At 47.0% G+C, this 14,435-nt stretch overlaps 1 protein-coding gene across 1 annotated transcript; it reads right to left on the bottom strand.

Annotated features, from left to right (window-relative positions):
• Positions 1-12,141: 12,141 nt before the first annotated feature.
• Positions 12,142-14,231, bottom strand: LOC147625504 (uncharacterized). Its single transcript, XM_086818832.1, has 3 exons — positions 13,892-14,231; positions 12,980-13,720; positions 12,142-12,803 (listed from the first exon to the last, which is right to left on the bottom strand). Exons 1-3 carry the CDS (start codon positions 14,229-14,231, stop codon positions 12,142-12,144), a joined length of 1,743 nt encoding a protein of 580 aa, XP_086674958.1.
• Positions 14,232-14,435: the final 204 nt, after the last annotated feature.

Raw genomic sequence — 14,435 nt, 5'->3', positions numbered from 1 at the left:
GAGAGCGGCACGGGTTCCTAGAGCTTAGCGGATATGCAGATTGTGCCGTGAGGAGGTGGAGACTGAGGATCACTTTGTATGTAGATGTAGAGCCCACCAGGGGGTCAGAGATAGATATGCAGGATTGTTTGAGGAGCACTCTTCACTACATCTGTTGATGGAGGCCTCGGACCAGCGACAGCTTGGCAGACTACTACTAGAGCTTCATAGTTCTCGAGAGAGACTCCTCCAGACACCCGCTCCCACTAGGGGTGGGAGACAGTCCCAGCTCACAGATTTCTTCCAGAGAGCTATGCCAGTGCCAGCTGATGTACCACGTGGGGTGACCGCAAAGAGAGCAGAGGAATTGAGAGCCAGGAGGAGACCTAGACAGACTGGACATAGAGCACCCCGACTCCATCACTGAGAGATAGCAGCTATCCGAATGAGACACCAGATGGAGACACAGGAGAGGCTAGCTCGCTTTCATTCAGACTCGGGATACATGTTCATGCCATTCACAGCCTCAGCATCGACGATGTATGATATCTTATATCCCTCTTATGGCACTGGATGGAGTTAGACATAGATCTGCAGCATGCTTGTACTACCCCTTCAGCATATAGAGATGCATCTTGCCTTAGCACTCCATCCACATCCCCACCCCCCTTATATTGTTTGTATATGGGCTCCACCGATCCATGATGATTCATGGTCGTATCCAGACACATGCACACTTTTTCTTTTGTTTCTTTTCTTCCGATGATCGGAAGAACACAGTTGTATTATTTTTTGTCTCATAGGCCGACTTTGGCCTCTCGTAGACATTAATATATCTTTCTTTCTTTCTTTCTTTCTCTCTCTCTCTCTCTCTCACACACACACACACACATTATGGCTTCCATACCTCTCTCTCTCTCTTTCACACACACACACACACACACACATTATGGCTTCAGCCTTCTAGCACCCACGCTAGTTGCTTCTTCTTTCTCTAAGCGTTCATGGTGACACACTCACTATCCTCCCATCAAGATACTTCACTCCCTTAGATTCAATCCCCCTTTCCATGCTTCTTCTTTCTCTAACTTTTCATAGAGACACACACTTTCCTTGGTGCCAATTCGGAAACCAGAATATGGGGGCTGTATAGGTGGTAATAAAAAGGGCTTTTTTCCCACATGTACTAGATGACAAGGATTAGAGCTTGGATTTCATCCTGAGGACCCTTGCATGCCCGTTTAGAGAGAGAGAGCTTTTAGTCAAAGGAACGCGTCATTTTGTCTTTTGAGATATGTGTGTGTGTGTGTGTGTGTGTGTGTGAGAGAGAGAGAGAGAGAGAGAGAGAAAGAAAGAAAGAAAGAAAGATTTTATTAACGTCTTCCAAAAGACCGAACTCGGCCTATGAGACAAATCGGAGTACCTGTATGGGGTATCCTCTGTCATCCCAACAAAATGAAAAAGTACTGAATAAAAAAGCTGAAACTGGGTGTGCAGTGTTGGGGTAAAGGCGTTATGCCCACCCTTATAGTGTGTACAAGCCCATAAGTTATAGTACATAGTACACTTAGTACTTTTAATGTACTAAGTGCACTATGTGTACTAGTGCAATATACATGTGTGATAGGGGAGTCACACACTCATGCTTTTCATGAGTTGACTTATCCCCACAACTCTCTCTCTCTCTCTCCCTTGCTTCTCTGTGTATGTCTCCCATGAATGAACTCTAACCTAACCCTAATTCAGGTTCCTTCTCCCATTAACTGGTATCAGAGCCATATGGTCCCTCCCTCTTCTCCTTGCTGATTTCTGGTCGTATTCAGCCCCATCAACTGGTCGCCTTCTTCCATCAACTGGTCGCCTGCTTCCATCAACTGTAGAAGGTCGCAGACAGGCTGGGCGAGCTAGTGGCACAAGGCAGCATTCGCAGGAGCCGATGCAGGTTAGCCAGCGCACCAATTCGCAGGAGCCGATGCAGGTTAGCCAGCGCACCAACAAAGTGCACTAGGCGGGTTCTGTGCAACACAAGGCGTCGACAAGAGCAGCGAGCGGAAACAAACGCTGGGCGTGGAGCGAAGGAGCATAGGATTGCTGGCCCTTCAGCGTAAGAGGCGAAGCGTGTGAGCGAAGGTATTAGCGCTGGGCGTATAGGCGCTAGGCAAGTTGAGCGAAGGCAACGAGCGAAGCGTGGGCGAATAGGCTGCGAAGTCGATCAACTGGCGCCGGCTGCATGCTTACACCTGCCAAGTACCCCTTCACCTCTTCTTCCAACGAAGGCCTTACGTTCACCTTTAACGAGATATGCTCACAATTACAGTGCGCATCTCCGCGTGCGTGTCATCACCTGCTGCTCCCCTCAGTCGCTCTCATTGGAGCAGCCGTTGGAGCTGCAGGAGCATCAACATCAAGACTCCTGGGGTAAAGGAGTAAGGAGATGAAACCCGCCCTACCTACATAGCTGCAGGAGCATCAACATCAACATCAGCATCAGCATCAGCATCAGCACCAAAATCAACCTGCAAATCAGAAAAAATCAGAAATTTCAGAGGTATTTTTGCTTCAATTTTGCGAATTTCTTATCAATTCAAGCAATTGAGCAGGTACAGGTGCCCAAATTGCTCAATTTTGAGCAAAATTGGCAAAATTGGGTGACATTGGTCACAATCAGGATAAATTTGCAGGAAATTGGTCAAATCAGGATCAATTTGCAAGAAATTGGATGTCGAAATTTGGGGCTTTTGATGTAATTGTGCAATTAAGCACTCATACATGCTGTATGATGTGAGAAATCGCACATTTGGGCAAAATCGCAGCAAATTGCAGCAAATTGCAGTGCAAATCAAGGGGCTTTTGTGCCGATTGAGTTGATTTGCATGCAGGCAATCGCATTTGATGCTGTGGATAATGTGCTGATGCCTTACAAGCACTCAATGTGCCTGTAAATCAAGGGGCTTTCATGTATTTGATGTATATGTGGCCAGGGGGAAGCATCGTGAACACACAGGATGCCTTCATGTGCGTCAATGTACCATGTATGATCAGAAATTGATCTCAAATCAAGGGGCTTTTCAAGTTTGTATGCTTGTTGAGCTTGGCAAAGCAGCAGGCAAGACATTTAGGCCTTGAATCCTCAAAAATCAGCTTGCAGTCAAGGGGCTTTTGCCCAATTTCTGTTCGGAACTGTTGTATGCAGTGTTCGTGACTGTAAAAGTCTGATTTTCACTCATTTGGACAGCCAGGAGAGCATTTATTGCTACTGTACCTGCTGGTACAGATTTGGCACAGCTTTGTGCATGTTTTGGCATGGCTGTACACTGTTTTGAGTGATCAAGAGGTTCAAATTCAGCTGCTGAACTTGCCGGTACAGGTTTGGTACATCATTTGTGAGCAATTGGTACTGTTGTACAGTACTTTGGAAGGGCAAAAGAGCACATTTAAGGTGCTGTCCAAAATCTGCAGCAACCAGATTTTGGTGTTTTCATCACATAAAGTGGGAGAAAAGTTGCATTCTTGCTTCCGCAGTGGGAGATAAAGCTTGGGAGAACATTTGTGAGCACTTTGTGTGCTTTGGGTGCAGTGTTTGCACATCTTTTGGTGCAGTGTTTGCACATTTGCAGGGAGTCAGGCATTACAGGTTGCATTTTGCTATGGCAACCACAGGTGAGAGCTCTTCATTGCTTCACATCAAGAAGCTTGAAGGCTCGCATAACTATGATATTTGGCAAACCCAGTGCTACAATGTGTTGCTCCAGAAAAAGCAGCACAAGCCTATCAAAGAAAGGGGTGTGATGCCCGCTTCTCTTACTGCTGAAGAGTGGGAAGATATGGATGAGCTGGCAAGATCTACTATCATGTTGTCTGTGTCAGACTCATTACTTTTCAGCATTCGTGAAGAGAAGACAGCTTGGGGAATGTGGCAGAGATTGCAGGACTTATATGCCCAACAAAGTGCCTCAAGCAAAGTGTATTGGTTGAAGAAACTCATAGGTCTTCAGATGAAGGAAGGGGCATCTATGACAGCCCATCTAAATGAGTTTAATGGTATTGTCAGCCAGGTCATCAATCAAAAGTTGGCAATGGACGATGAGTTCAAAGCCACTTTTCTGTTATGCACTTTGCCAGAGAGTTGGGACACATTTAGGACAGCCACTAGCAATTCGCATGCTATGCTGTCATATGCAGATGTTGAGGGTGCTCTTCTTCAAGAAGAGATGAACAGGAAAAACAACTCTGTTGGAAAGTCCAATGCAATGAATGCACGTGGGAGATCCCAGCAAAGGGGGAAAAGCCAAGAAAGGGGAAGGAGCAAGTCTCGCTCCAAAAAGGATTTGGAATGCCATTATTGTGGCAAGAAGGGACACATTAAAAAACAATGCTACAAATGGAAAAATGATCAAAAAGAAAAGGGAAAAGGCAAAGACAAAGAGAAAGATGAAGCCAAAGATGTAAAGCCAAAGGGCAAAAGTGGAGTCAAGATCGAAGAAATCAATGTGTCACATGCAGGTGGCAGTGAGGATGAGGTCCTATTTACTTCTTCACTTGATGCCCATTCACTTCTTACAGGTGGTCATGGTATGCACTCATGGATCATTGATTCAGGTGCCTCCTTTCATGTCACAGGTTGCAGAGACTTGTTTGTCAAGTACACTGCTGGCAATGAAGGAGTGGTTTATTTGGGTGATAACCATGCATGCAAAATTCTTGGCAGAGGTGATGTGAGGCTTGTATTTTCAGATGGCTCACAGCTTATGCTCCATGATGTCAGGCATGTGCCTGAGATCAAGAAGAATCTGCTTTCTACTGGACAGCTTGATGATGCTGATTATGTTACCACATTTGGTAGTGGAAAGTGGAAGATTAGTAAGGGCTCACTGGTTGTTGCCAGAGGCTCTAAGGTGGACACTCTTTATTTCATGCATGCAGGTGTTTGTCACCATGCTAATGTAAATGCAACCGAGCTGCCGGAAATTTCTATGTGGCATAGCCGGTTGGGACACATGAGTGTCAAGGGAATGGAGCAATTGTCTCGTTTGGGTTACTTGCCTTCTCTAAAGTTTTCAAGTTTTCAGTTTTGTGAGCATTGTATATATGGTAGGCAACTACAGTGCCCCCACAAGAAAGCTCTTGGACAGAAAGATGCTCAGTTAGAGCTTGTGCATACAGATGTATGTGAGATGCCTCAGCTTTCTTTGGGAGGGGCAAAATATTTTGTGTCTTTCATTGATGATGCCACACGCAAGGTGTGGGTCTATCCTCTTCGCTTGAAGAGTGATACATTCTCAGTGTTTCAGAAGTTTGTTGCTCATGTTGAGAATCAAACTGGCAAAACACTGAAGGCTTTGCGTTCCGACAATGGTGGAGAGTATATGTCCAAACAGTTTCAGGACTTTTGTGATGCTAAAGGCATCAAGAGGGAGCTCTCTACTCCTTATGATCCTCCACAAAACGGGACAGCAGAGAGGATGAACAGGACCATACAGGAGAAGGTCCGTTCTATGTTGTCACATGCTGCATTACCTCATGGTTTTTGGGCTGAAGCTGTTATGACAGCCGTTCACCTTATAAACAGGTCACCTAACACGAGGCTTGGTGGGAAAGTGCCAGAAGAAGTATGGACAGGGAAGCCTCCGTCATACAAGCACTTGAGAGTGTTTGGTTGCGTTGCGTACGTGCACATACGCAGGGAAATGCGCACCAAACTTGATCCTAAGTCTCACAAATGCATATTCCTAGGATATGGTGACAGAGGTGAAATGGGGTATAGACTTTGGGATCCCATGAATAGAAAGATCATACGCACCAATGATGTCATTTTTGATGAAACATGCATGTATAAGGAGCCTGCAAGGCAACAGGAGCCTGGCAGAGTCATCTTTGATGATGATGGACATCATGGACAACAACAAAGGGCTGTAAATCAGCCATTACAGCAGGAAAACCAGCCCTTAAATGGTGCTGAAAATGGTCCAAATGGACAGCCAGAGATGGCAGAAGATATCCCTATGGATATACCACAGTTGGAGGATATACCGGGCATGATTTTTCAGCCTTATGGCATGGAACAGGAGCCACCAATGGGTGATATGCAGGCTGGACAGCAACCTGCAAATGATGGTCATTGGGTACGGAGGTCCACTAGACCCTCCAGAGCCCCTGACAGGTTTGTTCCAGGGGTTGACTACTTGATGCTAACTGACTGTGGGGAGCCCTCATGTTACAAAGAGGCTTTACAGAGGGCAGACAAGGCTCTATGGGAGCGTGCCATGAAGTCAGAGATGGATTCTCTGCATAAAAATGGAACTTGGAAGTTGGTGCCTTTGCCTGCAGGCAAGAAGGTTTTGCCATGCAAGTGGGTATACAGGCTCAAAGTTGCACCAGATGCAAAGCCAAGATACAAAGCCAGATTAGTGGCTAAGGGCTTCAAGCAGGAATATGGTGTGGACTTTGATGAGATCTTCTCTCCAGTGGTCAAAATGACCACACTTAGAGCTGTGTTGGCTTTGGTTGCGCATGATGATCTGGACTTGATTCAAATGGATGTGAAGACTGCTTTTCTTCACGGTGATCTCCATGAGGAGATATATATGCAGCAGCCAGAGGGTTATGCAGTGAGTGGAAAGGAGAAGCTTGTATGCAAGCTGAAAAAGAGTCTTTATGGGCTAAAACAGGCACCACGAGAATGGTATCATAAATTTGATACATTCATGAAATCACAGAAATTCAGGAGAAGTGACATAGATCACTGCTTGTACACCAAGAAAGCTTTGGATGGCAGTCTATTGATTCTCATTTTGTATGTTGATGATATGTTGATTGCCGGGAAATCTCGTAAAGAGATGGATGCTTTGAAGAAGAGGCTGCATGAAACCTTTGATATGAAGGATTTGGGTGATGCTAATCACATCTTGGGTATGCGGATACTTCGGGACAGAAATCAGCATGTGTTGTATTTGTCTCAGAAGGAATACATTGGCAAAGTCTTGCAGAGGTTCAATATGGACGGGGGGAAGAAAGCTAGTACTCCTTTGCCTCCATATGTGAAACTCAGTGCTATGGACAGCCCACAGTCGGATAGTGACAGGGCTGATATGGCCAAGATTCCGTATGCTTCAGCTTGTGGCAGTCTCATGTATGCCATGGTTGCTACTAGGCCGGACATTGCATTTGCAGTGGGAGTGGTTTCTAGATACATGGCCAACCCTGGCAAGAAGCATTGGGAAGCAGTGAAAGGTGTCATGAGATACCTGAAGGGCACACAGGATTTGTGCATTTGCTTTGGCAAACAGGATGCATTAGTGCATGGTTACACGGATTCGGATTATGCCGGTCATCCAGATAACCGGAAGTCTACTACCGGTTATGTATTTACATTCACAGGAGGTGCTGTGTCATGGATATCCAGGATGCAGAAGTGCACTGCCTTATCTACTACAGAGGCCGAGTATATTGCAGCCACAGAGGCTTGCAAGGAGGCATTATGGCTATCTCGGTTAGTGGTTGATTTGGGTTATACAGGGGATATTCCATTGTTGCATTGTGACAGTCAGAGTGCCATTCAGTTGGCAAAGAACCCTGTTTTTCATGCAAAGACGAAGCATGTGGATGTGAAGTATCACTTCATCAGAGAGGTGATAGAGAACAAGCAAATTCAGCTTGTTAAGATTCACACGGATGACAACCCGGCTGATCTGTTGACGAAGAGTTTGCCTCCGGAGAGGTTTGCTCATTGCAGACACTTGATGGGCATTGGATGAGGCCATTTTCAGCCTTGATATGGCCTTGTATATTATCATGTACATGCTGATTTTTTCTTTTCCTTTACTTAAGGGCACTTTGCCTTTAAGTGGGAGGTTGTTGGGGTAAAGGCGTTATGCCCACCCTTATAGTGTGTACAAGCCCATAAGTTATAGTACATAGTACACTTAGTACTTTTAATGTACTAAGTGCACTATGTGTACTAGTGCAATATACATGTGTGATAGGGGAGTCACACACTCATGCTTTTCATGAGTTGACTTATCCCCACAACTCTCTCTCTCTCTCTCCCTTGCTTCTCTGTGTATGTCTCCCATGAATGAACTCTAACCTAACCCTAATTCAGGTTCCTTCTCCCATTAACAGGGGATGGAGCTCTATTACTAGGAGAATGCAAAGCTCCATCCTGTACCATACTGGGGGTATAAAATGGTATACATCAGTGAAGGGGGTGTCCACAGCTCCCTGAAGAACATGCCTGGGTGTGCTCTGAAGCGAGCCAGTCGCTCCGCAACCTCTCTGTGAAACTGAGCTCTGATCTCTGTCATCTCTCTCTGGTATAGGCGTGGTGTCCGAAAGCCAGGTGTCCTCTGTCTCCTGCGGGCTCTAAGTGTCTCTGCTCTCTGGAGAGTAATTCCCTGCCGTGTAGGGGCTGGGAGGGGTATGGATCTCTGAAAAAATGTAGTAATCTGTGTCTGTCGCCCCCCCTCTGGAGCTGTCTGAGCCTGTAATAATGTCTCTCTTTGGCGCTGTATGTCTAGAATGTATCTCCCCAGTATGCGCTGGTCTGCTGTCTCAAAGATCTGGCGTAGGGAATGTGGCTCTCTGAATAAAATGGGATATCTCTCTCTGATGGCTGTATATGCTCTGCATCTACATACATAATGCTCCTCACTCTCCACCTCCTCTCTGCACAATCTGCATACCCTCTCCTCTCGGGGGATCCGTGCTGCTCTGCCAGTCTCAATCTCCAATCGGTGTGATGAAACTCTGAGCTGACCAATAGCCACTCGGGAGCCGTGTGGTAAAAAGCCCTCCATGTATCTAGGCCTCTCTATAAATCCATCATCAGTGATACTCATGAAGTGATCTCTGTAGTATAGCATCTTCGGTGGAAGAGGCTGTGTAGGCGATATCCATGTCTCTCGTGTATAGAGCTGCCATAGATCCTATCTCAATACTCTGTTCCTCTCACTATGAGAGACGGATATGTGGTGTATCCATGTCATACTGGAATGGTGGTAGATGATCCATGTCTAGGCCATGCTGTGAGAACCAATGTGTGACCTGTGCATACCATGATCCTCTGTCTCCTGCCTCAGCCAACTGTCTAGATGCCTGAAAAGCTCTGTATGATAATCTGTCTTGTGGCATCTCTCTGAATCTGTCTAGCAGGCATATAGTCTGAAATAACCATCATAGGAGGCGCAGCAAACTCTGCTCGGATAATGTCATGAGGTACTGACGGTTTGCTGCGTATTATGCGTGCCATCATGAGGGCCTGTGGTCTCTCTATCTGTGTCCACCAATGAGTAGCAAGGCCTGGCGCCCATACTGCTGCTCCATACATCAATGCCGGTGTGACTAATGTGTCAAATAGCCACCCCTTCGTCCGGGGCTCCTGAAAATGCGCCTGGTGCCACTGTCTCTCTAGCATAGCCAATGCTGCATATCCCCGTGTCAATCTAGCTCTGGCTGCTGAACCCATGGTAAAGCGTGTGGCTGCTGCAGAAAAGGTAACCCCTAGGTACACGTATGATGTCACCACCTCCACCTGGCATCCTGCGAGAGTGAATGTCAGCTGACTCCTGCCCTGTCTCGATGTATGAAAGACCATAACCTTGGTTTTCCCAAGGTTCACAGTAAGATCCCTCTGCGTGCAGAAATCATGGAGTACATGTAGATGCTGCTGTAGACCACTTGGGGACTCAGACACTAATACAATATCATCAGCATAGAGCATAATATGTACTGAGGTACCTGCTAAATCAACTCCATCTCCGCCTCCCCGTGTAATGAAGTCAACCACCTCATCAATGTATAACCCAAATAGCGTGGGGGAAAGTGGGCATCCTTGCTTCACACCAATGGTGCTAGCAATAGTCTCGGACATACCTCCTGGACATCTGACTCGCCCAAAAACCTGCTCATATAATGCATAGATGCCCCATGTCATATCTGCTGGTATGCCAAGAGACTGCAGGCGCTGAAAGAGCCTCTCTCGTGGTACTGTGTCAAATGCCTTGCGGAAATCCACAAAGCAGCAATAGAGCTTTCTCTTCCTCACTCTGGCCTGATCAATCATACATCTCAAAGTGAATACATGGTCAGTGGTAGAGAAAGCTCTCCTGAAGCCTGCCTGCCCTGATGAGCGTAAACCTGCTCGCTCAGCATATAAGCTAAGCTCCTGCTCCAGCACTGCACCATAGAGTTTGGCCAGCACGTGGCCAACCATAACCGTCCTGTAGTTGCTCGGATCGAGCATATCCCCTGTTTTGTGAATCGGCACAATGGTGTGCATCGTCCACTCCGCAGGCAAACCCTCTGCTAGTGCCCTGTTAAACAGGTGTGCAAGAAAAGGAGCTAAAGAATCTACTGCATATATGAGATGCTCACCCTGCAGGCCCATATGGTCGGCGGCCCGTCCATGCTGTAGGCGGCGGATAGCTTCCTGTACCATCGAGTGGGTAAAGAAGCTAGCTGTGGTAGGTCGAGGCTCCTGTGGCTGAGAGAGAGAGAGAGAGAGATGCTAAGTATTACACGAGGAGGCGGAGATGGAGTTGATTTAGCAGGTACCTCAGTACATATTATGCTCTATGCTGATGATATTGTATTAGTGTCTGAGTCTCCAGGTGGTCTACAGCAGCATCTACATGCACTCGATGATTTCTGCACACAGAGGGGTCTTACTGTGAACCTTGGTAAAACCAAGGTTATGGTCTTTCATACATGGAGACAGGGAAGGAGTCAGCTGACATTCACTCTCGCAGGGTGCCAGGTGGAGGTGGTGACATCATACGTGTACCTAGGGGTTACCTTCTCTGCAGCAGCCACACACTTCACCATGGGTTCAGCAGCCAGAGCTAGATTGACACGGGGATATGCAGCATTGGCTATGCTAGAGAGACAGTGCCACCAAGCGCATTTTCAGGAGCCCGGACGAAGGGGTGGCTATTTAACACATTAGTCACACCGGCATTGATGTATGGAGCAGCGGTATGGGCGCCAGGCCTTGCTACCCATTAATGGACACAAATAGAGAGACCAAAGGCCCTCATGATGGCACGCATGATACGCAGCAAACCGTCAATACCTCATGACATTATCCGAGCAGAGTTTGCTGCGCCTCCTATGATGGTTATTTCAGACTATATGCCTGCTAGACAGATTCAGAGAGATGCCACAGGACAGATTGTCATACAGAGCTTTTGAGGCATCTAGACAGTTGGCTAAGGCAGGAGACAGAGGATCCTGGTATGCACAGGTCACACATTGGTTCTCACAGCATGGCCTAGACATGGATCATCTACCACCATTCCAGTATGACAGGGATGAACCACATATCCGTCTCTCATAGTGAGAGGAACAGAGTATTGAGACAGGATCTACGGCAGCTCCATACACGAGAGACATGGATATCGCCTACACAGCCTCTTCCACCGAAGATGCTATACTACAGAGATCACTTCATGAGTATCACTGATGATGGATTTATAGGGAGGCCTAGATACATGGAGGGCTTTCTACCACACGGCTCCCGAGTGGCTATTGGTCAGCTCAGAGTTTCATCACACCGATTGGAGATTGAGACTGGCAGAGCAGCACGGATCCCCCGAGAGGAGAGGGTATGCAGATTGTGCAGAGAGGAGGTGGAGAGTGAGGAGCATAATGTATGCAGATGCAGAGCATATACAGCCATCAGAGAGAGATATCCCATTTTATTCAGAGAGCCACATCTTCTACGCCAGATCTTTGAGGCAGCAGACCAGCGCATACTGGGGAGATTCATTCTAGACATACAGCGCCACAGAGAGACATTATTACAGGCTCAGACGGCTCCAGAGGGGGGGCGACAGCATAGTTACCACGGAACGGGAACGTTCCGGGAACGTCGGATGCTGGAACAGGAGCGGGAACGGGAACGGGAGCGGATCGGGAACGTCGCGGAACGCCACGTCATATGACATGTCGGCATTTAGGACTAAAATGACAAAACATTTAAAATATCCAAGATTAAACTTTAAAGTCTTAAACATTAAAAATTTGAAGAGTCCAGACTCCAAATAGAAACTGAAAAGAAAGTACATCGCATGTGGAATCTGGATTTATAGAAACTGAAAAAGAAAGTACATCGCATGACAAGTACAAAACTAGCCTCAAGGGCCAAGGTAACTGGTGAGTCAAAGACTAGTCATCAGCAAGTGGGATCTCATCCTCCTGTCCAGGCTGTCCCTCAGTCTGCTCATCCTCATGCTGCTCCACATCATCCTCTCCCCCTGGCTGATCCTCACGATCATTGTCATCAAGATCAAGGCAAAATCCAATAAATGGCTCTGGAGTACACTCAGCCCTGAACTTGTTAAGCAAACGCAAGTTTGCATTAACAAATACAAGGTCATTTGCCTTCTGGACACCAAGCCTGTTCCTCTTCTTGCTTGCAATGTTTCCAAAACTGCTCCATAAGCGCTCACATGGCGAGGAGCTAGCACCCTGGCTAAGCACTCGAATGGCCAATCTTTGCAGCAATGGTGTATCTCCCCCATAATCCTCCCACCACCGTGCACTGGATATCTTGAACCTATCATTCTGTGCATCCTGCAAAGCGAAGAGGCCTCTCTTTTGTCGATAGAAGGAAAGGTCTTCACGAACCCTCCTCCTATCATCTGCACTGGGTACAAGCTTCCTCAAGATATCCTCCCAACCCTGCACAACCTCTGCATCTGTCTCTTGTCCTTTGCCTTGAAATTCTGGATCCACCACAAATGCAGCAGCCTCTAATGCAAAGTGATACTCTGTCCACCTGCTTGTCGCAAGACGAGATAGCTCCTGTCTCCTACCCCCATCCAAGTCTGTAGAGATAGGATTCTCTCAATCATCCTGTCCATCTCCTCATACACCTTGCCAATGCAAGGCTCATCTCCATCAAGAAGCCTCAACATAAGAATGATTGGCCGCACAACCTGCAACAATACCTCAACAGTGTCCCAAAAATCGTCATCAAGCACAATGGACCTGCATCGAATACCTGCCACCACTGAGGTACGCTCTCGCCATGCATCCCACTCCTCACAAACTACAAGCTGCCTCAAATGATTCTTCACTTCAAAAAGACGCTTTAGCATAAGGAAATTATATGCAAAGCGTGTATCTGAATACTTTAAGAGATCCTTTGGGGATCTCTGTCGATATACAGCCAAAATGTAGTGGTGGCGAGTGATAAATGAAACAATGTGATTGCCCATTTCAATAGAAGGCTCCACCCACTGCATCTTACCAATATCTTTGAGGAGATTGTTGAGCCCATGTGACATGCAAGGAGTGAAGCAAATATGTGGGTACCTATCCTCAATGATCCTCCCTGCTGCCCTGTTTGAGTTCTCTCCATCAGAAACAAACTTGATGACATTATTGGGACCCACGTACTCAATGGCTTCACTCCAAATATTTGCCAATCTCTCTGCAGTTTTGCCCGCCTCTGAATTGTCAATAGCTTTAATAAAAAAGCTACATCCTCTGGAGTAGGCAAGGATACCCTGAATGGAGCGGCTCCTGGTGTCACTCCAACCATCACCCATGATAGTGACGCCACATCTACGCCATACATCCTGAATGGGTCCCAAGGCATCCTCTATGGCCGTCCTCTCTGTGGCTAGAAGTGTAGTGCGCAATGCCTCGGATGAAGGTGGAGCATAGCCAGGTCCGAAAGAAGCAATCTCCTTCACCATATCTGCAAAGTATGGGTTGCGGGCCTTTACCAAAGGAACATCTGCAGCATAAAAAAACCGTGCCACTGATGCATCTACTTGTGCCCTCCTCCCAGGGTGCCATGATGCCACAAGACTAGCCTGCACTGGACCTCGTGAAGCCTAGGTCTGGGAAGCATTTGTTCCATGTGCGGATGGCTGTGGAGCAGCCCCAAATAATGGAGTAGATGCACTCGCTGAAGATGCCACGCCTGCAGGTGTAGCTGATGATGATGTACCTCGAGGATCAAGAACAGAGGGCCGACTCCCTGCTGCATCAAGTCTATCTGCAAGTGCCTGCAATCGTATGATATCTGCTCCTGACACTGTAGGGCAAACAGAAATGCCTTTGCCTCTAACCCCCAACAAATGGGCTCGCACACGATCCGTGCCTCCAGTCTTAATGGATCCACAAAAGTGGCACTTCCACTTGCGTGACCCTCCTCCTCTTGCACTATCATATCTGGACACAAGATCCACCTCATTCCACCAAGGGGATCTGTTTTCTGCATCTATGCCACAAGGAGGTGCCATTGAAATTGATAAATGGCTGAAAATTAAAAAAACATGCAAAATGCCCTTGCATGAGACATAAGTAAAGTGTCCACAAAGTGGAAAAAAACGCAGCAAACTAGAATCTCCAAAATCCAATGTTCATTGCGTAAATTTTAAATCTTACCTGCTGAGTGCTCAAGACTCGAGTCACGAGTGCCACCCGAGCAAAAGAAGGGGCCAAGA

The sequence above is a fragment of the Cibotium barometz genome, chromosome 24 (assembly GCF_041138505.1).
Source record: "Cibotium barometz isolate CiBa-2024 chromosome 24, ASM4113850v1, whole genome shotgun sequence".
Taxonomy (NCBI): Eukaryota; Viridiplantae; Streptophyta; class Polypodiopsida; order Cyatheales; family Cibotiaceae; genus Cibotium; species Cibotium barometz.
The sequence above is the reverse complement of the archived record's forward strand: the minus strand, read 5'-3'. Positions and strand labels throughout refer to the sequence as shown.

Bases quoted from the DNA above. Each gene is read 5' to 3' on its own strand.
- LOC147625504 (XM_086818832.1), bottom strand. From the start codon at position 14,231: ATGGCACCTCCTTGTGGCATAGATGCAGAAAACAGATCCCCTTGGTGG. The intron at 13,721-13,891 runs GTGCATCTACTC...TTTATGCTGCAG, and splicing joins AGGCGTGGCATCTTCAGCGA to ATGTTCCTTTGGTAAAGGCC. The intron at 12,804-12,979 runs GTATTCGATGCA...CTATCTCTACAG, and splicing joins GCGTACCTCAGTGGTGGCAG to ACTTGGATGGGGGTAGGAGA.